This window comes from Pteropus alecto, unplaced genomic scaffold (genome assembly GCF_000325575.1).
Source record: "Pteropus alecto unplaced genomic scaffold, ASM32557v1 scaffold129, whole genome shotgun sequence".
Lineage (NCBI taxonomy): Eukaryota > Metazoa > Chordata > Mammalia > Chiroptera > Pteropodidae > Pteropus > Pteropus alecto.
The window spans coordinates 341,540-364,260 of record NW_006442597.1 but is presented as its reverse complement, the minus strand read 5'-3'; the positions used below and the strand labels follow the sequence as shown (position 1 = coordinate 364,260).

General features: G+C 37.4%; 1 protein-coding gene and 1 long non-coding RNA gene across 5 annotated transcripts in view; one reads left to right on the top strand and one right to left on the bottom strand.

Moving 5' to 3' along the window:
- The window catches only part of LOC112471805, a 7,173-nt gene extending 5,518 nt beyond the window's left edge, over positions 1 to 1,655 (bottom strand). Inside the window, exon 1 of the long non-coding RNA XR_003043414.1 lies at positions 1,270 to 1,655. This is a non-coding gene — a long non-coding RNA (uncharacterized LOC112471805). The remainder of the gene's footprint in view (positions 1 to 1,269) is intronic.
- ZNF484 (zinc finger protein 484) overlaps positions 1 to 21,620 on the top strand; it is a 74,698-nt gene extending 53,078 nt beyond the window's left edge. For 3 of the 4 annotated variants that reach the window (XM_025040451.1, XM_015597818.2, XM_006922791.3), the window contains one exon: positions 14,407 to 21,620. In XM_025040451.1, coding sequence (XP_024896219.1) covers positions 14,442 to 16,712 — 2,271 coding nt within the window. In that variant the 5' untranslated portion in view covers positions 14,407 to 14,441 and the 3' untranslated portion in view covers positions 16,713 to 21,620. Of the gene's footprint in view, positions 1 to 6,682; positions 6,779 to 14,406 lie in introns of all 4 variants that reach the window. The other variant, XM_015597819.2, reaches the window with a different exon arrangement.
- The last annotated feature ends 1,101 nt before the right edge of the window (positions 21,621 to 22,721 follow it).

Genomic DNA, 22,721 nt, shown 5'->3' with positions numbered 1-22,721 from the left:
CCTGAGGTCCCTGTATAACTTCAGTTACCTTAGAAAGGTTAGTTGGCTGACGAGCAGCTATCCTAATTCCCCCAATTAGAATCTGGTGGTACCGATCTAATGCCATTCTCCTTGCCTGAGAATTGTGTCCCCAGTCCGGGCAGGTGGAGGGAAATTCCTCCTCAATCTGTTCCCATGTTTCCTCAACCCTCCTCCCTTCCACAGCTATCTTTTGTGCTTCCGCCCGTATGCGCCCATGTTCTTCTGCAGTGAAGAGGGTAACTAAAAGCTGTTGGCAATCATCCCAGGTGGGGCGGTGAGTCTGAAAGACACTCTCTAAGAGTCCCATCAATGCTTGAGGTTTCTCAGAGAAAGGCATATTCTGTGCCTTCCAGTTGTACAGGTCACTAGTCGAGAAAGGAATGTAAACCATAAAGGGCCTGTCATTAGGATGCCCCTGGGGTAGTGCTTCTCGCAAGGGAAGAATGGCCGGGGTAGTGGTATCTGCCGGTGCCTTGCCCGGAGTGGGAGCAGGAGGCCCATAAGGGTTACCTGCTCGTGTCTGGGGAGGTGAGGCGGTGCTATTGGGCCTCTGTTGTCCTGGATTATAGGGTGGGGGAAGGTCATGGTCCTCCAGTGGAGATTGGAGGACTGAGGGACTGGGCTGTTTTGGAGTTTCAGTTGCTGCATGTTTAGGGGTACCCACAACTAAAACTCACACCCCTAGAGAGAGGGCACACCAGCGGAGCCAAGGAGGGGGGTTCTGAACAAGATTTAACCACTGATCAATGTAGAGAAACTAATCAGGGTGTCCCGGGTCTCCCGTGACAATCTTCCAAACATTCCTCACCAAACCCTTGTCAAAGGAACCCTCTGGAGGCCAGTTTACACCAAAAGATGGCCACTCAACTTCACACAATGTTCTTAGTCTGCCTGGAGAAAACTTTATGCCATAGTCAGCTCCTTCTACAAACCCTTCTCTGAAATGTCGCAGGAGACAACCCAAGGGTGTCTTCTGTGAACTCAGGCTTCCCCCCATTGCTTTGCGCAGAAAACATAAAACAAACACTACGACAAAAACAAACACTCAAACAAGAACAATTACCGGTGTGTAGGTGGACCCAGAGAAGTCCGCCACCTACAACCTAGACAAGACCAGAGACAATAAACAGAACTCGACAACAGGGCACAGGAGGCGGTGTCCCGCGGCCTGGCCACGGTCCGGGAGATATGACTGCGTCCAGTCTCTCCGTGGACCCCACTGACCGATCAACAGAAACAAGAAGGTACCTTTTATCCAGACACCGAGGCCTCAGAGATTCCAGATTCCCGTTGGGACCAGGAACAAAGAGTGTGTCCTAAAGTTTGCATCCTTGACAATTGTACAGACCTGTCACAGCATTTAAGGGCCCTGGAACATCTCAGGTTGGCTACCTCTTTGAATCCGTAACAGGGACAGCAACTGCTTCGGAGGCTGATCCGGTCTTAGATCCCAGGGCCACTCCCTGAGATCTCGCTGGGGCCTCCAAATGTTGTACCTGCCAGCCCCCGATAGACACATGGACCACCAGGAATCAGTGAGTCATAGGAATCACACACTTTATTCAGCCAGCTGGGTCTGCTAGGGGTACGCAGACCCCAAATTAAGCAGCCCCAAAATTAGAGATACAGGATTTTAAAGCCCCAAATCCCATTCTTCATTCTGTTTGAACAGAAAGGTCTGTTTTTCTCCTATTCACTACCTGTCAACCTATAGGTCGGGGTGTGCAAGCGGGGAGTACAGAAGCAGAAAGCTTGTTATCAGAATGTTATATCTCTATGATCAAAAGCCTTTTGTTCCCATGGCAATAGTCAAACAGTAATTTCCTACAAGTAATAAATCTCAAGTAGTCATTTTTCAGCCACCACAATAAGAGTTCAATAAAGATTTAGCAGAATGAGAAACATAAATAGTTAAAGGAGAGCCCATAACTAACTATCCTTCTGTTTGTTTGCATAGCATGGCTGTACCAGAGATGGCCCTCATGCAGAGAGAAGCCCTCTTGCTACTGAGTCTAATTACTGGCTATAATATCCTATAGGTCTATGACGATCTCCCTGTTTCTGAGTTAGAACTCCGAAAGTATTTCCTTATTTTCATGTATGAAAAGGAAGAAATGAAGTTTATAATTAGCATGTCCCAAAGCAGGAGTTTTAGATAATTCTTCCTTTAGAGCTTCTGCAGCTTGTTTCTCTTCTGGGTTCCATTGAATTGGGTCAGATCAATCTGATTTGTAATAAGACTTAGTGGCTGGGCAATTAATGAAAAATTTGAAACCCAATTGCGACTTTAGACCCATGAATCCTCTAAGCTGTTTTCTTGTTTTTGGAAGAGGAAAAGTTTGAATTCCTCTGATTCTTTCAGGGTTAATCAGTTAGATATGAAATAGTGAAGATATTTCACTTGGGGCAAATGAAATTGAAGCTTGTCCTTTAAGAACTTTTATAGCTAGCTGTTGTAAAAGATAAACTGTGTCCTTTTGAGAGTCTAGTGTTGTCCTAGAGCATAAAAATAAACCTTCCACATATTGGATTAGAATGGAATCTCTGGGAAAATCAGCATCATTCAAATCAGCTTTTAGTATCTGAGAAATAGGTAGGGCTGTGCATATTCCTGGGGTTTACAGTCCAAGTAAATTGGTGATCTTCCCAGGTGAAGGCAAAGAGATATTGACTGTGTTTCTACAGGAATGCTGAAAAAGGCACTACATAATCTATCACTGAAAAATATCGGCAGTCCACAGGAATGGCAGATAATAGGGTATGTGGATTTGGAACCACAAGATGTCTGGGAATAACCATTTTATTTACAGCTCTGAGATCTTGTACAAATCTCCATCCTTTTCCATTTGGTTTATTTACAGGAAGGATAGGAGAATGCAGGGGCTCATATATGGAATTATAAGCCCCCTTTTAAGTAATCTTGTATAATGGGTTTAATTCCAGCAAAGTGCTACAGGTCTTAAAGGATATTGGTGAATATTAGGTAGATGCAAAGTATTGTCAATAATCATTTTAATAGGAGTGGCTGACTTAACCTTGCCAATATCTCTACTGGAAAAGGCCCAAGTTTGCTTTGGAACATCCTGCAACAAATGTTCAGTATCAAGGTTAGTTTCCTCTTGTGGAGGTTCTTTTAAAATCATTATTTTCCCAATTGGTTGAGTATCTGATTCATTTAGTTCTAAACGTACTCACCCTTCTGGGAAAAAAAGGTACATGAACTTCATGGGTTTCAAGAAGATCTCTATCAGTTGAATTGGGGCAGATTTGAGTAGTTAAAATATGTGTTGCCCCATAATATTTCCTATTTGGAAGGAAATGGGTTCTGATTTAAAAACAGATATTGGTTGATTAGATATTTCTGCCATTTGTACAGAAGCTTTACTCCGAGGGAGAGGACAACCTAATTGGGTAGGGTTAAGAACAGATAAAGTAGCCCCAGTATCTATAAGACTCTTCGTAATTTCCCCTTCTATGGTAATTTTAGTTTCTCTTAAAGTATTCCTAAGGAGAAGGGGAAATGTCCTCTCCTAGTCCCAGGAGCAGCCCCATGCTTGCTTAGTTTCTTTTCTTTTTTTCTAAAACCCATTTCAGTTTTCTACAATCCTTCTTCTTAAGATTGCCTGGCTTTCTACAATAAAAACAGACTTCCTCTCTGCCCTTGTCTAAGAGACCCTGGGGGGTGTCTGACCTGATTGCTTAATTGCTGGAGCTTAAATTCATGATTTTGGCAGCTTCATATTCTTTCTTTTGGGTAGTTTTAGATTGTCGATGAGCCAGAATTGCCAGTTGTATGTTTGGTCAGCTAGTTTAATTTATGTTGATTAATCAGAGTTACAAGCTCTTCATCTAGTCCTTCCCAACATTCCAAATTTAGTAAGAGATCATTTTGATGATCCTTAAAATTGTTTGGAATCGGACCTGAGTATTGTTTGAAAGTTTTTTTGAAAAGTTTTTTGCTGAATCTTGATCCAGTTCATTTTCTTGGGAAAAATCTCAGATATGGCTTGGTAAAGCCAACAGGCTAATTCCCTACATTTTTCCTGTTTTGTTTCTCTGTTTCTTAGTGAACTTTATTTAGCTATTCTATTGCTTAGCTCTCAGAAACCAGTAGGTGTAATAATTAGAATAGATCAGAATAGCAAGTATCATATGTTCTAACAGTTAAATCAGATTCCATTGCAAACCCATCAGTTCTAGAGAGGGTTGGGAAATCTTTAGTTAGATTCCTTAATTCCGTTCTTGTCCAAGGAATGTACGCAATTGCTGGTTCTCCTCTGTGTGAGACTGGCATATCCTTAAAAGGAGCTACCACAATTTCTGTTGTTTTCCTCGTCTATCTTGTTCTAGATTTCTATTCTGTTTCCCCTAGGTCAATAGGGAGTGGTGGTAGAGGAGATATAGAGGAAATAGAAGAGGGAGGAAAAGGGAAGAGGAGGGCAAGTCAGGACAAGGAAGCTCAGAAAGCAAAGAATATAGTGGAGCAGCTGGAGATGGGGGAGGAATGGGGTGTTGGCATTTATCAGCTTCAGAAGCCTTTAGTTCAGAGACAGTCTCTACAATTTTCTTATTAACTTCCAGTAGAGAATTTATCTGTCTTCTTCCTAGAAGCTTCTAACTTCCAATCAAGATAAGCTTCCCATTCATTCAGTTTTTAATTATAGAGCCAGCTTTTTCTAATTGAGTGTGCAGAAAAATCAATTTAGAGGTATCAAAAATTCCCCACTTTGACCATCTCAAGCTGATACCACTTTTAGTTAGATTTGCCCATTCCTATAGATACTTGCAAATTGAGCTTCCATACGAATTATACATATAGCCTGCGGGAGTATTAAGTGGGGTGGCGCTGAGGTTCTTGGAGTTTAGGACCTTAGAGACATGATTTCCCATGTTAATTTTTGTTTTCCTCTGGAGATCTGCAGAGTCTGAACAAATTTCTAGAGATATTGTGTGTTGGATTGAAGTGTGATGCTTATGGGTTGAGCTCCAAGGAGCTGTCACCTCTCAAATGTCTTAGTTTCCCTTCCTGGTTGTCTAATACCTCTAATACAATGGTGAGGACTCAGAGTGCTAGGTAACCAGCCTTTATGTATGCATCCCAGATAAGTCAATTATTTAATAACAGTTTTGTTGGAATTCCCATTGGGGCCCTGCTCAACTTGAGGGGTACCCTCAGACATCTCCACTTAGATATTTAGTCACCTAAGAATACCGGATATTGGAGCTGGAGGGAGTAAATGTCCTTATCTTCAGAGCTGAACAAGTTCAGAGTCTCCTTTCTCCAACAAAAAGCTTTATTCAGACTCACAGTAAGAAATTTCCATTGAAAAGTGGAAATTAAAACCAGCTGCCCACTTCAGCTTTTGTCCATTAGTGCCACCTTGAGGATTTTAAAGAACAGCTTAGGTAAAGTCAGACCCTCTACCATAATAAGCAAAGGGAAAGTCCTGGATTCCAAGAGATAACACACTTGAGTTCACCTGATGTGGAGCAGGAAGCTAGTAGGACTCAGTGGGTTCCTGCTGGTACCTAGCACCAGTCTAGGTCCACAGAGTGGTCCTGGGTGAGCTTCTTGGGAATCCTGCTGACTCTGCTAAGTAAATGTTGATGAAGTAACGTCCGAACTACTTAAATGCCTTATAAGAGTTTATTTGAGCCAAACTAATGACAATTGCTGGAAAGCAAAATCTTAATGGATTGAGATATTGCTCCTGAGAATGGCAGTTTTGCAGCTTGTTTCATACATGAGAATCAAAGGAGGAGACATAAGAGGGGTTACATGAAATTCATTGGTGGTAGAGTAGGGAGGCAGGAGAAGTGAAGTGGGGAATCTCAGATTGGATAAAAAGCAAAATGGAGAGACACATACTTCCTTTACACTGGTGGGTATAGGATAGTTAACATTTATAGATCATAGAGATGATCTGTTGACAACAAGATAATTATGTGGTTTCATGCTCTGGTGCCAGCAGTTGTGCCTTCGAGAAGTCTGGAAAATATTAGTCTGACATTTTTAAAGTATGTTACCTTAGATGCATAGAGACAATAGACAGTTTCAAAGTTAAAAGACTGACCTTTGTCAAGGAAGCTACAGGTCTAAGATGTGACTACCCACTACGACTTGCTTTTAGTTAGGAAGTTTTATGTTCAGACTACTCTGTGTGGTTACTTTGGCCTTTGGATTTGCAAGGCCCACAATGTGGGCCTCCACTGAGCTTGTCAGGTTTAGTATGTGGTCCCTTTTTTGTGCATAGTAATTATTGATTTAATTTGTGTTTCTCTAATAACAAAATATTTTGAACATCTCATCATGTATCTTGTAATAGATTCTGACTTCATTTTGATGTTTGATTGCTTATATCTTCCAAGTTTTACCCCTTTCTCTTTGCCTTCTGCCCCACATCTGGGCAAAGTAGTAGAAAATGACCAGATGCTCCCTCCCTTTGCACTGATACAGTCAGCTTAGCCCATCTCCAGTCACCATATAAAACCCAAGCCACCTTCCGTTTCTTGCTCTCTCAAGCCATTTTTGGACCTGCTTGGGAGCTCTCCCTTAAAAGCCTTATTGTGTAAGTAACATACCTTCTTGGTGTATGTATTGTATTAATCACTTTCTATATCTGACCTAAGATTGTGGTGAGGGTCTATTTCTCCTCTGCAGGTGACTTAACAGTTAGTGCAGTGAGCAGGATGTCTAGATGATGACCATCACCACAGGAGTCTTTCTTCTCTGGCTATCTGGCTCTATTGCCTACTGGTAAGTTTACACTTTGAGTAGTGCTGCTTTATGCTATATTTACCAGTCCTACAAGCCTGTCATATATATAACCAATTGAACTTAGAAGTTATAACTGGCACTTAGGAACAGATGTAAGAGATTTGGCACTCCTTAAAGTGGCTCTGGGTTGTGTCTCTTGGCCCAGACCTATCTGTCAGATTGAATTGTGTTTCTTAATTCCAGCATAAGCCATGACTAATGCTAGGCACAGGGGAGTAAGTCTTACCCTATGAAAAGAGTTCCTGGACCCAATTCCAATATGTGTGTGTGTGTGTGTGTCAGGGCCGAGCTGATCATGTCGGCTACGCCAAGTGTCAGCGGTATTGTTGCTCGAGAAGGGAAGTTTGATGGTGAGATGCCCACTTGGAAGAAAGCACAAGAGGCAGACATGAGAATGAACCTGCAGGAACCAACTTTATTGTGTGGAACGCAGTTCTGCTGGGGGAAGTGCAGTCTGTTGCACGGGGGCGTGCAGTATTGCGCACACTTCTGCTTCCCTTTCTGTGCTCTCCTTCTGTTCCCCAGGAGACTGCATGGCTCTACACAGATCAGAGTACAATAGTGGCCTTCAGCCACACGTGCGTGATACAATAAGCTGAAGTATGTTTACATATTTTGTAAATTTAGGGTCCTATTCCTAGCCACGGGCCTGGATCACAGCCACACCTTGGATCAGCCAGACCTTGGGCCAGCCAGGCCTGGTGCCCACAGTGTGTGCACGTACACATGTGCATGCACACAGGCTTCTCCACACCAACAGTCAATTCTCAGACACCAGCAGAGTGTCCAAGAAGTCAACTCAATTTTAACAGTACCACAAGACTGCCCTCTACTTCAGAGGCCACTTGCAATTGTAGGTTATTACCTGTGATTCTGACCAACTGGTTATAGATTGGGGGTCCCAGTGACACCCGCCCCCTTCTTGGCAACTCAGTTCATATGCCAGTCACAAGTCCAGATTGTTACCTATACTGGTGACCAAATGGCTATAAATCAGAGGTTCCCACAATCCCCCTGGGGTTTAAGTAATTTGTTAAAGATGGCTTACAGAACTTAAGAAAACTCTTTTACTCACTGGATTACTGATTTATTACGAAGGATATTAAAGCATATGAATCAACAGTTAGTTGAAGAGATAAAAGGTGAGGTCCCAAATGAAGGCCCTCTTGTCCTTCTGGATCTTGGGGCCCAGCACAATGGCATGTGGAAACGTTCTGGCTCTCTGAAAAAGGGCCAACAACCTGCCCTTTGGGTTTCTATGGAGGTTTCATTACTCAGTCCAGATTGACTAAATCATTGGCCATTGGCAGTTATTCAACATCAAGCCCCAACCCCTCCCTTGGGTGGGGTCCAAAAGTTACATCATTAACATAACAAGAGATGCCATTGTTGCTGTCATCACTTTTAAGGAAATTCCAGGGGGTTGAGAGCTGTGAGCCCAGAACTGTGAATGAAGATCAGAATATCTGAGAAATATATCATTCTGATGACCAAAGATATATTTCTCATAAATCATCATATCACACCCTGTTACTGTAGGTTGTGTGTCTCAAGCAGGCATTGGCCCCTGTTGTATAGAGCTCTCGGGAACAACTGATACTTTATGCATTTAAGGGTCCATCAAGTGGTCACAATGTGGAGGAAGAGCAGTTACAATGCAGCATGCTAAGAGCAGATGGCTCACCTTTCAAAATTTTGTCATATTCTATTGTAGCTTTTTACTTTTCCCTGTGACTCATGTCAAACAATTTTTTTTCTGCCCTTTTACTAATTTTTCTCTTTTAGAAAATATCATTTGGATACCCTTTACCTCTTGCTTTCCAATGCCATCACCGGAAATCATGTTTATGTTTTCTCATGACTGGATTACTCTAACCCTATTTGGATGTGCTAATCTTTTTTTTTAAACTAGTTCATCTTTGATGCTGATAGATTTTATTGCTTAAAACATTGTGTTTATTCTGTCAGTTATATGGTGCAAAACTAAAGTTACTATTTGTAAACGGAAGTTCCACAAGACTTTTGTGAGGAAGTAAACAGAGTTTTATTCTGATATGATTTGCAAATCAGAGAATATAGCCTTTGGCATGAGCCAAAGACATGCTCTAAGGCTGGAAGAATAAAGCACGAGCTTTAAAAGTGAGATTCGAAGGGATAGATTGCTGGGGTAATACGACCATAAACTTACATCATTCATTTTCTGATTGGTGGCAGCAACTGGATTTCAGGGTCTGCTGATTCAGTAGTCAGCAAACGGGACTGTGAGATAAAACCAAGGAGTAGTTTCTGTTAACTCATGGTCAGCAGGTAGAGTTATAGGATATGGCCAACAATTAGAGTCATAAGACATGGTCAGTAGGAGTAAAGGGTTTGGGGGGAGGGAGGAGTTAGGGCCAAAGCTTCAGTTTCCTTCGGGGTCTGGAAAATAAGCTAGTAAAACTAGTTTTGTGGTGAAATGAACAATACAAGAAATGCAGTTTGTGAGATAGACAAGAGTCAAGAGTTTAAACTGCAAAACGGCCTATTCACCCCTAGGAAGGTCAGAGACCAAATTGCAGAAGCGTCTAGATATTCAGTCACAAAATTATGATATTAGAATTCTCATACTTATTATCTAAACATGTGACAAATTTTTCTCTCAATGGGTTTGTAAGCTAAATAAAGAACATACCTCATATTTGTACTTTATATTTGTCTCTGTTTAGTTTCCATAATCTTGTTCACTTTTTTTTAATATTCCCTTTAGTGATCCTTTGGCATCTGACCCTTTGATAATTTTCTCTATCTGCCTGTTTAGATGCTACACATACTTACACTTTGTGCTCGGGTTTCAGTTACTCCTTGAATTGAACCTAACTATTACAGCATATATTGCTTTTTCCCTTTTCTTATTCTCCAACCTACATAATTTCAGAGAAAACTACATTAAGTGACATGATAACTGAGTCTTTTACCCTTTCCCCCCCAATGTTTCTGTAGAGAATATTTAGTAAAATTAAATTCTTGAATTTATGTGATAGGATGGAGAAAATTATTATTTTGCTCTTTTTCACAGGGATTTGAAAATTTTTCTGCTAGGAGCAGTTCAAGGGGCTGATAATTGTAATTGGAAAGGGAAGATAATTGCACAAAATGCTTAAAATTTCAGGCTTTGTGTATTAAGCATTTGTTATGGTACAATCTATGCCAATTAAGTATGAGTGGCTCAGATTATCTGGTCTTTTTTTTTTCTTTAAATGTGAAAGGAAAGAGAGCCTCCCTAGTGCTATGCTGAGATTTAGACTTGTTTTTAGAGCATAGAACTCTAAATGATCTGTGAAGAACAATGAATTTTGAATAGGAACAGAGGATAGAAAAAGGAAACTTAATAGGGAAAAGGAAAAGAACATATGTTTGCATTCAGTAATAAAATAGACCAGTGGAAAGATAGCTTGCATGCACACATATCATTGTCCTGAATTATGATTTTGTATTTTATTGGATGAGTAATTGAATCAGTGGTGACAGGAATTATATATAATTCAACTTTTTGACACAGGAGCAACATTTTCACATTGAATGTTATTGGTAGTAATGTAAATGATTTAGAAATACCAATAGGTTTGTAAGCTAAAGAAAATGAAAGATTGCAAAAGATCAAAATTCATGTTTAGGAATCCAGTGTTTGATGTCCTCAGGATTAATAAAAGCTATCAATGTGTATGAGTAAAAATGTAATATAACAGTTAAATAATGTGTTTGGGGATATAACAAGGTCCTAGAAACAATAAAATGTGTATGAGGTTAGACTATATCTATATTCAAAAACTCTAGTAGAATAAGATAATAGTATAATCTAGTTTTTGCATAAATATTTACTGAGAATCTATACCAGAGTTTGGAATATTAGTAATTCTTAATCTGGGCAAAAAAAAGATACTGGAATAAAGCCAAACTCTTGTCACTGAGAGTCCCTAATTCTGCTTTCTAGGGCCATTCAGGAACAAAGTTTTTAGAAAGTCATTGCACTACCATCCCCTAGAGCAGGATATAGCAAACATTTTCTGTAAATACCCAGAAGTAAATATTTTAGGTTTTGTGAGCCTTAGGATTGCTGTCATAACTACTCAGTTCTACAGTTGTAGCCCCAAAGGATCTATAGACAAGTACATCAACGAATGGGTGTGACTGTGTTTCATTAAAAACTTTGACATGGAAATTGGAATTTCATATAATTTTTATGTGTCATGAAGTATTATTTTAATTTTTTCAACCATTCAGAAATAAATCCATTCTTAGTTTTTGAATAGAGGCCTGGATTTAGCCTGAAGGTTGTAGTTTTCTGACCTCTGCCTAGGGCATTGCAGCTGCATAGAACTGAGTACTGTCAGTCTGGAATGTAGCCAGTGGGAAAGAAGAGGGTTGTGGGAGACACACCCAGTTACTTAAGATAGTGGCCTTGTCACAACAAATAAAATTTTTACTCACATTTAATTGGTGAGAACTGAATTATTTGGCTTTATCTAATAACAAATGAGGCTGGATAGACCTGTTTTTCTGAGACAGCCACATGCTTGGCTACAAGTATAATATTGTTGAAGCAAAGGGACAAATTTTTATGGACAACTTTTTGTTTCTGCTATTAGATACTGCCTGTTAGATGCATGTGTCTCTGCATTCCAAACCAGACATAAAAAATTAAATCATAGACATCTATTTATTGTGTAGCTAGGTCATGATGACAAAGGTTACAATAGTTTGGTAACTATTTAGGGAACAGTGGTTAATAGGGAAAAAGATAAAGAGAGAGATTAGTGAGGATTTACAGATGAAGGATACTAAGAATCTAGACTCAGAAATACTTCTTTTAAGCCACTTAGTTTTGTCACATTGTTCTTCTGTCATCTTTTTTTTCTTTTAAAAACTTTTTTCCCTGGCTTTTTTGACATATAATAGACATATTATATATTGAGATATAATTAGTTGTTCATATTTACATTGTACAATTCAATGAGTTTTTTTCAATTATAGTTGGCATACAATAATATTACCAGTTTCAGCTGTATAGCATTGTGATTGGAGATCCACATAACTCATAAAGTGATCACCCCACTAAATCTAGTACCCCTCTTCCCCTTACATATTTATTACATTATTAACCATCTTCCCCATGCTACACTGTACATCTCCATGTCTATTCTGCAACTATCCATTTGTACCTCTTAATACCTTTGCCTTTTTTCCCCACCTCCCTAACCCCCTCCATCTAGTAGCCCTCAAAATATTCTCTGCATCTATGAGTTTATTACTGCTTTATTGTTGTTTGTTCTTTAGATTCCACATGTACAAGAATTCATGTGATATTTGTCTTTATCCTTCCCATTTCATTCAGCGCAGTACTCTCTAGGTCCATCAAGGCAATATCTTTCTCCATCCCCTTCCTTTATTCTGTGTGTGTCTTATAATCTGAAATGAGTCTCTTGTAAGCAGCATATGTAGGGGTCTTGTTTTCTTATCCACTCATCCACTCTATCTTTCAGTTGGAGCACTTAACTCTTTTCCATTTGAGGTACTTATTGATAGGAATGTAGTTATTACTATTTTTTACTCATGTTTTTAATACATGTTTTTTCTTCTTGAAGTCCCTCCAACATTTCTTGTAATACTGGCTTGGTGTTGATAAATTCTTTTAGCTTATTTTTGTCTGGGAAGTTCTTTATCCATTCTTCGACTCTAAATGATAGTTTTGCTGGATAAAGTATTCTTGGTTGTAGATCCTGGGTTTTCATCACGTCTAATATTTTGTGCTAAGCCCTTTTGTTCTGAATAGTTTGAGAAATCAGCTGCCAGTCTTATGGGTGCTCCCTTGTAGGTAACTAACTGCTTTTCTCTTGCTGCTTTTAAGATTCTCTCTTTGTATTTAACCCTTGGCATTTTAATTATGATGTGTCTTGGTGTGGGCGGGTCTCTTTGGATTCCTCTTTCTTGGGACTCTCTGAGCTTCCTGGAGTTGTATGTCTATTTCCTTTTAGGTTCCCCTATGACATGGACATTTTTACCCTTTATTTTGTTCCATAGGCCCCTTAAATTATCATGATAGTCTAGGCTTCTTTTTTTTTTTTTTTTTTTGCCATTCTGATGGAGTGTCCTTGGCTTCCCCATCCTCTATATTGGTGGTTTGATTCTCTTCTTTATCCACTCTGTGTTTTCCATCTAATATACTCTTCATCTCAGATAATGTGTTCTTCATTTCTGACTGGTTCCCTTTTATAATTTCCATTTCCATTTTTGTTTTTTTTTTTATCTCTTTGTTGAAGTTTTCACTGAATTTATCTGCACTTCCCAAAAGTTCCTTGAGCATCTTTATCACCAGTATTTTGAACTCCGCATCTGTTAGATTACTTAACTCTATTATATCTGTATCTCTGATCCGTTCTTTCATATGGTTTCTGCTTCTTTGTCTTCCTATTTAGGCTGCCTTTCTGTGTCTGTTTATATGTACTAAGCAAAGCTCCTAAGTCTCCCAGTCTTATTAGTGTGGATTTGGAAAGTAGCTGTCCAGTGGCACAGCTGCAGGCCAAGTTTAGCCTCAGCCTGTGCCCCTCTGGGGCTACCTGTTAAGATTCAGCAAGCAGTCCACAGATGCTGTACTTTTAATTGCCTCAAGAAATCACACCAGAAACCGAGGCCAGCTGCCACTAGTGTGAGTCTTGGCTCTGCTCAGCAAGGAGCACCTGACTCGCCGAAGATACAACTGGATGTGGCTTTGGTGGGGGCGTGAGTTGGGGGAGCAGAGTTTCAGGGAATCCTCTGGGCGGCGCGACCTGTTATCCAGTTTGATGATGTCTCTGCTATGGCAGTGCTGGGTCCACACACTGGGAATGGGGAGAGCTCAACAGAGGAACAATGGATACTGCTGTCACTTCTGCTTGGGAGAGAGCCTCACCTCCGGCCCTCACTCTGACAATTCATTGTTCCCTGTACATCCCTGGTGACCTCTGCGCTGCCGAACTGGCACTGGTGCTCAGAGTGAGCATGTCCATTGCCACAAAAGTTCGCTCACAGACACAGCCCCTTTAAGAAGTGTCTGCAGCTCCTGCTGTTACAGCCTCCGTCCCACTCATCACTCAGGACTGAGCAGCCTCCCATCCTTGTCCCGTCCTACTTTCTGCCATTGCAGGGTGATTTCTTAGTTCTCTCCCTATTTGTATGGCGTATTCATGTAGATCCCAGGCGGTTTTTCTTGCTGTTTGCTCCTTGTTTCCATCACAACTTTGATTTAGTCACCAGAGGGATGAATAGTGCTTCTATCATCTATGCCACTTTTTTTCTCCTGTTCTTCTGTCATCTTGTTTTGTAGTTCTGCTACATACATGGAACTGAAGTGCTTCAGTTTGAATCTCATCTTCCCCAATTACTAAACATTTGATTGGGCAAATTTCTATGGCTCAGTTTCCTCATCTTTAAAACACAGTAATAATACCAACAGCAAGTAATTATGATTCTGATTAAATATAGATATAGAACTGAGAATAATGCCTGGCACATATAAATGGTATTATTTATCATATAGTATATATCTTTGGTCTGTTAACTGTTCTTCGTGTGTTTTATTTTTTCTTTTTCAGATGGGGATATTGGTTTTGAAACTTCACAACAGGGAATGTCTGAAGAACTTTCAATTCGGTTTGAGAGAATTAATCTCTTCACAAGGGATGACCCATATTCCATTTTAGAATTGTGGCAAGATTATGAGCAGACAGGAAGATATGAAGAAAACCAGAAAAAACATTCATTTCACATTGCCTTCATCAATAAGCAAATACTCGCTAATGTGAGGCAGTATGACTATAAGGGCAATGGGAAAATAGTTCATGTAAACACATACCTTATTCCTTCAAGAAAAAGACTCTATAACTATGACTCATTTGGAAAGAATTTGAAGCCTATTATAAGCTTATGTAATTATAAGAGAAACAATGCAACAGAAAGATTAGATAAGATTATTGGATATGGTAACATTTTCACTTATATAAATTCTCATACAGAAATGAATGCTTGTGAATGTAATCAGTGTAAGAAACTTCTGAGTCATAAGCAAGCTCTCATTCAACATAAAAAAAATGATACTGGGGAGAACCTCTATTTATTTTCTAATTGCATAAACATTTTCACACAGATGTCACACTTATTTGTACATGATAGTATTTATACTGAAGAGAAACAGTATGAATGCAGCAAATGTGAGACAATCTTCATTCAGAAGATTGCTGTACCTCAGAAGGTTTACACAGGAAAGAAACCCTATATATGCACTAAATACAGGAGGGATGTTTCCCTCAAGTCAAGTCATGAGAAAACTCACACTGAAGAGAATCATTATACATGCAGTGAATATGTAAGAGCATTTATCCAGAAGTCAGATGTATTCAGATGCCAAGAAATTCATTGTGGAGAAAAACCTTACGAATACAGTGAATGTGGGAAAAACATCTCTCAGAATTCAGACCTCAGTATGCATAAAAAAAGTCATACTGGAAAGAAACACTTTGATTGTACCGAATGTGGAAAAGCCTTCACAAGAAAATCAACATTAGGTATGCATCAGAAAATTCATACAGGAGAAAAACCATATGTATGTACTGAATGTGGGAAAGCCTTTATCCGGAAATCACATTTTATTACACATGAGAGAATTCATACTGGAGAGAAACCTTATGAATGCAGTGACTGTGGGAAGTCCTTTATAAAGAAGTCACAACTCCATGTGCATCAGCGAATTCACACAGGAGAGAATCCCTTTATATGTTCAGAATGTGGGAAGGTCTTTACCCACAAGACAAATCTCATTATACACCAGAAAATTCATACTGGAGAAAGACCCTATATCTGTACTGAATGTGGGAAGGCCTTTACTGATAGGTCAAATCTCATTAAGCACCAAAAAATTCATACTGGAGAGAAACCCTATAAATGCGGTGACTGTGGAAAATCATTTATCTGGAAGTCACGGCTCAGTATACATCAGAAATGTCATACTGGAGAGAGACATTATGAGTGCAGTGAATGTGGGAAAACATTCATTCAGAAGTCAACACTAAGTGTGCACCAGAAAATTCATAGAGAAGAAAGACCTTATGTTTGCACTGAATGTGGGAAGGCCTTCTTCCACAAGTCACATTTTATTACACATGAGAGAATTCATACTGGGGAGAAACCTTATGAATGCAGTCACTGTGGGAAATCCTTTACTAAGAAATCACAGCTCCATGTACATCAGCAAATTCACACAGGAGAGAAACCTTACAGATGTGCTGAATGTGGAAAGGCATTCACTGACAGATCAAATCTCTTCACACACCAGAAAATTCATACTGGAGAGAAACCCTATAAATGTAGTGACTGTGGTAAAGCCTTCACTAGGAAGTCAGGCCTCCATATACATCAACAATCTCACACTGGAGAAAGACATTATGAGTGCAGTGAATGTGAGAAAGCCTTTGCACGAAAATCAACACTAACTATGCATCAGAGAATTCATACAGGAGAGAAGCCCTATATTTGTACTGAATGTGGGAAGTCCTTCATCCAGAAGTCCCACTTAAATCGACATCGGAGAATTCATACTGGAGAGAAACCCTATGAATGCAGTGACTGTGAGAAGGCCTTCATTAAGAAGTCACAACTCCATGAGCATCAGCGAATTCACACAGGAGAGAAACCATATATATGTGCTGAATGTGGAAGGGCTTTCGCCATCAGATCAAATCTTATTAAACACCAAAAAATTCATACTAAACAGAAGCCCTATAAATGCAGTGAATTTAGGAAAGCCTTAAACTGGAAGCCACAGCTAAGTATACATCAGAAATCTGATACTGGGGAAGGAGAGTGTCCAGTGCCACAGTCATGGTGTGGGGACACAAAATTGTGAGATGCTACAGCTTTACTAAAAAGCAGGAGGTAACCAAAGCCAACTTTCCTCTACTAGTCAGAAGTCTGAATATCTAGATCACATAGCTGATGTTTAGTTACACTTATGAGGAGACACTTTGGAGAAAGTGTTTACGTAATGTATAATGGTTGTGCTAGGTTATTTGACAGATACTGGGATTGTCAAGCTGCAAATAATGGTAAATATGCAAGGCTATATCTTTGCAGTCTTTCTTGTTTCACATTTTGGATTAGCAGCTTTATAAATTCAGTTGAGTTTTTCATACCCTGGGTAACAAAAATACCAAAGGAATTTCTTAATAAGTAGAGTGCTAAGAAGAATTTTTCATTGCACCCTAATGATACTGACATCAAGGCAAAAGTATAGACAATTTAATAAGTCTATAATGAAGAAAAGCCATAAGTTTTTGTGAAAATTGACGTTAAAGACACAAAGAAAGGACTTCTTTTGAAATTTCTATTACTTATTGTTTATAGTATCTATTAATGTGTGAAATTTGGATAAGAAAATTTTAAATATACAATTCGACTTGACATTGGCTTACCTGAATATTTATAGGCATCTTTAGGTAACCAACATGTTCCCTTATTTATTAATTCCCTGCCATGGCAGCAGGAAACTTACATCCAAGAGGCATAAAGTGCTCCCAGCCTGTATTCCACAAGTGATCAGAGATGTAAGCAGCAGCTCCACAAACTACTTGTCACATTAGAACTGTCCCTGAGCTCATGGAAATTAGCCACAGGCTACTAATCTAGAGATCAGCATTTCAGATTCTCAGTCTTATCCACAGAAACCTATACTTTCTTACTGATTTCTGTTTGAAAAAGAGAAATTAAGAAAATGGGTTTTGAGACCTAGAATTATATATTACCTTCCAGTTTTGTTAATACATTCTCTACATAGTCATTACATGATATATGGGACACAATTGTCTTGCATTTAAGCTTGTTTTCTTAGAAGACACATAGATGCACATTTAGAAGAATATTCCTATCCCCTCTTAATCTTTATAAGTTACTTTTATTTAATTGTATTTTCAAATCTTCTATATCTTTATAGACTTTTATTCTATTAGATAGTGAAAAATCTTCCACAATAATTGTGAGTTTGTCTCTTTTAGATCTATGATTTTGGATTTATATAGAGTTTGTTTTTACATACATTCAGATTTAGAATTGTTATACTTTTCTGATCAATTTAAACAACCATTATGAAATGTCCCTTTTTATCTCTAATGATATATTTTGCCTTAAAATTTACTATGTTAAATATTAATGCAATATGCATACTTCACTTATTTAAGGATAATCTAAATTAGTACTCATACCACTTTCTGAACAAGGTGAGGAGCTAGGACATTAACTCCATTTATCATCTTGATTTATATGGTAGTGATGTCATGCATTTGAATTCTGCATGTAGTTGACAAAGCCAATGATAATTGTTTCAGAGTCCAATTCATTTAAATCTGCATATTTATCCCTTTTGTTACCCTTTTATTCCTTCTTGTCCTGTTATTTCCTTCTAAAATAATTTTCTTCTGACTGAAAAACATCCTTTCGTATTTCTTTTAGTGTGTATTTGGTAGTGACAAATTCTGTTTTTGTTCATGGAAAAATGTCTTTATTTTGCCTTCATTTTTGAAGGACATATTTTTGAGTATTGAATTCTAAGTTGGCAGTTATTTTCTATCAGTATTTTGAAGATATTTTGTCGTGGTTTGTCTTTGTTGAAAAGTAAGCTTTCAATCTAACTACCTTTGAAGGTAATGTGCTTTCTCTTTTTCACTTTAAAATTTATGTCTTTGTTTTAGGCTGTCAACAATTGCACAGCGATATGCTTACGTGTGATTTTCGTGTGTGTATTCCGCTCGGGGTTTGCAACATATTTTTTATTCAGTGGGGATATTTTTTTGTATGTTTTGGGAAATTCTTAGCTATTATTTATTCAAATTAGGCATGTGCTTTGTTATCTTCTACTTCTTCTAGACATGGCCCCATTATCTAGATCCCCTGTTGACCTTTATCTATTGGTTGTCGTTTCTCTTGAGTTTTGGTGATGTCATGCCTTCTCATAAACCTAGTGAATTTGAATTAATTACCAGACACTCATTATATATTAATAATTGTAGAGATAATTAGATGGTCTGGATGATATCATCTTCCTGAGAGGCTTTGCCTTTGTTTATGACATGTGACTCAGCTAGGAACACTAGCAGTCCCAGATTGCCTTCATCCAATCATGTGCTAAGATTATTTGAAAATGTGAAGACTTGTCTATTTTTTTTTTTCACTCTTTTTCCTAGGGGATACCCTTAAGATTTAGGACTTTGGGAGATTTAACAGGCGTCTCCTTCTTGGAAAGACCTCAATCCTAGTATTTGTCCCTTTAGTCCTATAAATTTGTCAAAAACTTTAAAGCTTCTCTTGCCCAGTATGTTCCTTAAGAATTAATAAACACTTCTTTGTAGTAAATAGTTACAAATTCCAGAGGTTATGTCTTGTTTCTAAACTTATTCCTGCAGTTTTTAACTTTCTTCGTACCTCTCCAATGCCACTACAAAATTAAATGTAGCTAATATTTTTTTCTACCTTTTTTTTTTTAATTCTCTAAGGGAGTACTGGTCTGTACTGTCTACTGTGCCATTAGCAAAAGTTTTCAATTTTCTGTGATAGCTGTTCCTATTTAAGGAGTGTGGAGTCCAGAAATATATTTTTTTAAAGTACTCAAACTTTCCAGACTAACTTAAAAATAAAAATGCTGTGATTTGCAGCATTACTTTATTCCTAATTTTTGTTGCTAAAAGATAAAGTATTTACTCTTCGTTAAAGACTTTATAAACTTTGATACATAAGAGAAAATTACTTCTGGTGGTGTTAAATTTTACTATGGTAGCTGCCAAGTTTTAGCAAAAGGAGGAAACTAAGATCTTTTAAGATATCTATAGTTTTTAGTATGTTTTTTCCCCTTTGGAATGGAAAATTAAGTAAATGAAGATTGGTCTAAGAGCCCAGGGATTTGAAAATAAGAATTTCAAAGATTATTTTAGTAGGATAACAGAGGTAATGATTCTCAACCTTTCTATTTAAAATAAAACAAAAAATACAATTCTGTATTACCAAGTCAAAAAAAAAGAAAAAACTTTCGTCAAGTTTTAATCTTTAGGAGAAAGGAAGACTTTCTTTTTTTTTCCATGGATCTCCAGGGGCACTTGGGAATTGATTGAAAAATGGATGATGGAAAATTATCCATCATGAATGGAATAGGAGAGCTAAATCTTAAGTTGAACTCCAGGGTCAGTATACATTGGATGCATGTGAGCTATAAACTTTACTAGGAAAAGTAGTATGGCAGCAGTATAACACAGTTCATTTGTATACACAGAAAAACTATTTAAAAAGTTTTACAACCTAAATTTTTAAATTAAAAATGCACTTTAAATTAATTTTTGGAAAATGAATTCAGTAAATGTAAGAAAACTTTCACTCAAACGATTATACATCAGATCATTCATAGAGGAAAGTGATTTTCTATCTTCATTCACAAATTATACTTTATTACATAGAGAATTCATGCTGGCAAGTGACCTTATGAATACAATGACAACAAAATCATCCACTGAAAAGTCAACTCCTTGAACATCAGCAAATTCACACATGAGAAATAACAGGTCAAATCTCATTATACACTAAAAACTCATTTTTGAGATAAAAACCTATAAAAGCTGTGACGAGAAGTTATTAGAAAATGTCCTAGGAGGAAATTTTCTGTATGCACTTTGGGAATAATTTCATTCAGAAATCAAATTTCAGTATTTATAAGTGAATGAAATTATATATTTCCTGAAAGTGAGAAAGTCTCACACAAGTCAGAACCAATCATAAATTATTTGAATTACAGAGAAACCCTATGATTATTGTATATTGCGTATTATATATTGCATGTCAAAAGTTTTTGTCCATGAGTTACACCTTACTAGACATCAGATAAATAATTAAGAAAAATAAGTCTTCTAAGAATTTTTGTTAAAGTGCCATAAAATTCATATTGGGGGTAACTGTAAATTTGATACAATTGGAAAAAGACTTCCTATAGAAGCAAATTCCATATTTTAACTGAAAAATACATATTTAAACACACGTACAAATGCTTGTGCACACATAAAATGGTGTAAATGTAACTTCTATAATTTTATTTAATTTTGTACTTTCTTTACTGATAGCAATTCCAGTCACAACAGTTTGTCAACAGCTAAGCAATGCTGATCAAGTTCACTTTTTTTTTTTTTTTACTCAAAGTCACATACACATGTAGGTGTGTGTTTTCATTGACTTGAAATGAGATTATACTATACACATTTTTGCATTTTTTGCACCCAACGATAATGTTTAACTAGCTGAAGAGGCCAGAAAAAATGTTCTGATAATCATCCTCAAGAGGGGACATAGCATAAAGGGTTAGTGGACAGGCATAATCATGCCCTTACCTACTGGAGATCTTTTTTAAAATTTCTGTGACACTTCTGGCAGTGAAATTGAATTGTGTTTTCTTACTTTCATAGTTGTCAGACTTCTTTGGAATAAGACTAGTCTTTTGTATTTCCAACAATGTATAATGTACTCCCTTTCCTCTACTAAAAGTAGCTATTACTCTTTAACTTTGAGAAGTGTTATGATTTCAAAGCAATAATTAGTTTTAATTTACATATTAATATGCCTGTTTAAATGTTTCTTGCCATTTAATATGCTATTCTGTAAGTTGCCTTTATAAACCATTTATTCATATTTTTTTCCTCTTTGGATTGTTTTTCTTATCTATTCATAACAGTTTATTGTATGTTAAAGGTAGTAACTCTTTAAAAATAAAATCTTGCTTGTCTCTTGATTTTGTAGATGAAATTTTTCCATCAGAATAATTTTATTTTTCGCATGTTTAAATATGTCCATCTGTTCTTTTACAGTTTCTAAATTTCTAGTTTTAGTTAAACTGCATGAATAAAATTTTAAGTGTTTTTTTGGGGGGGGTATATTTTATATACTTTTTGGGAGAATGATTCAGTTTTTTCTTGGACATGAATACCAGTTTTACAGTTGTAGACACTCTCAGTTTCCTGAGTATGTCAGATACTCTTCTCTCACTGCTTATTCACTTTATTAGCATCTTTTGAAGCTGGTAGTGGCCAGGTGATGTGATTTGGACCAATAGAAGCAAAATACTGATAGATGTGTTCTGGGAGGAAAACTTTTGATATCCTAAGAAAAGGAACAGATGAAGCTGCTGCCATCAATTTACCCTTCTCTATGCCTTGTACATGATGGCTGGGCAATGGGAACCTTTTCTCAACAATAATTGGAAGGCCAAAAGAACTACAGACACTGGTCCTGACAATTTAATCAACACTGAAAGCATGTTCCCTTTAGACTTAAGCTATGTGATGTGAATAAACATGTATTGCAAAAAAACATTCTATTCTAGGTTTCTCTTGCACCTGAAAATATGCCTAAATTTATTATGAATTACAAAATAATTCATTTTTTTGATTAAAATAAATAGGGAAGATTCATTTTTTAAAACTCGTAAACTACATACTCCACACAAACCTAAGTAAGGTAGAGAGATAGAAAAATGACACAAGATTTATAATGAGTAAAAAGAATCCACAGATACTGGATCAGTTAATAGGATCAGAACAGAATACTATCTAGAGTAAATGAATGATTTCATAGCAAGACATAATTGATGAAAATTGAAAAATAAAAAACAAAAAAGTGATAACCATAAAAGAAATTGTAAATATTGTTACAGAGTAACTATTTAAAATGTACCAAGACCAGAGGAGAAGACTTCCTAGATAGGACACATGAATGATGGCGAATAAAAGAAAAAAATAAAATTGACTTTTCAAAATTAAAAACTCTTGTCCTTTGAAAGGCACTGTTAAAATAAAAAAGAATGGAAGAGAATATTTGCAGTAGATACATGACA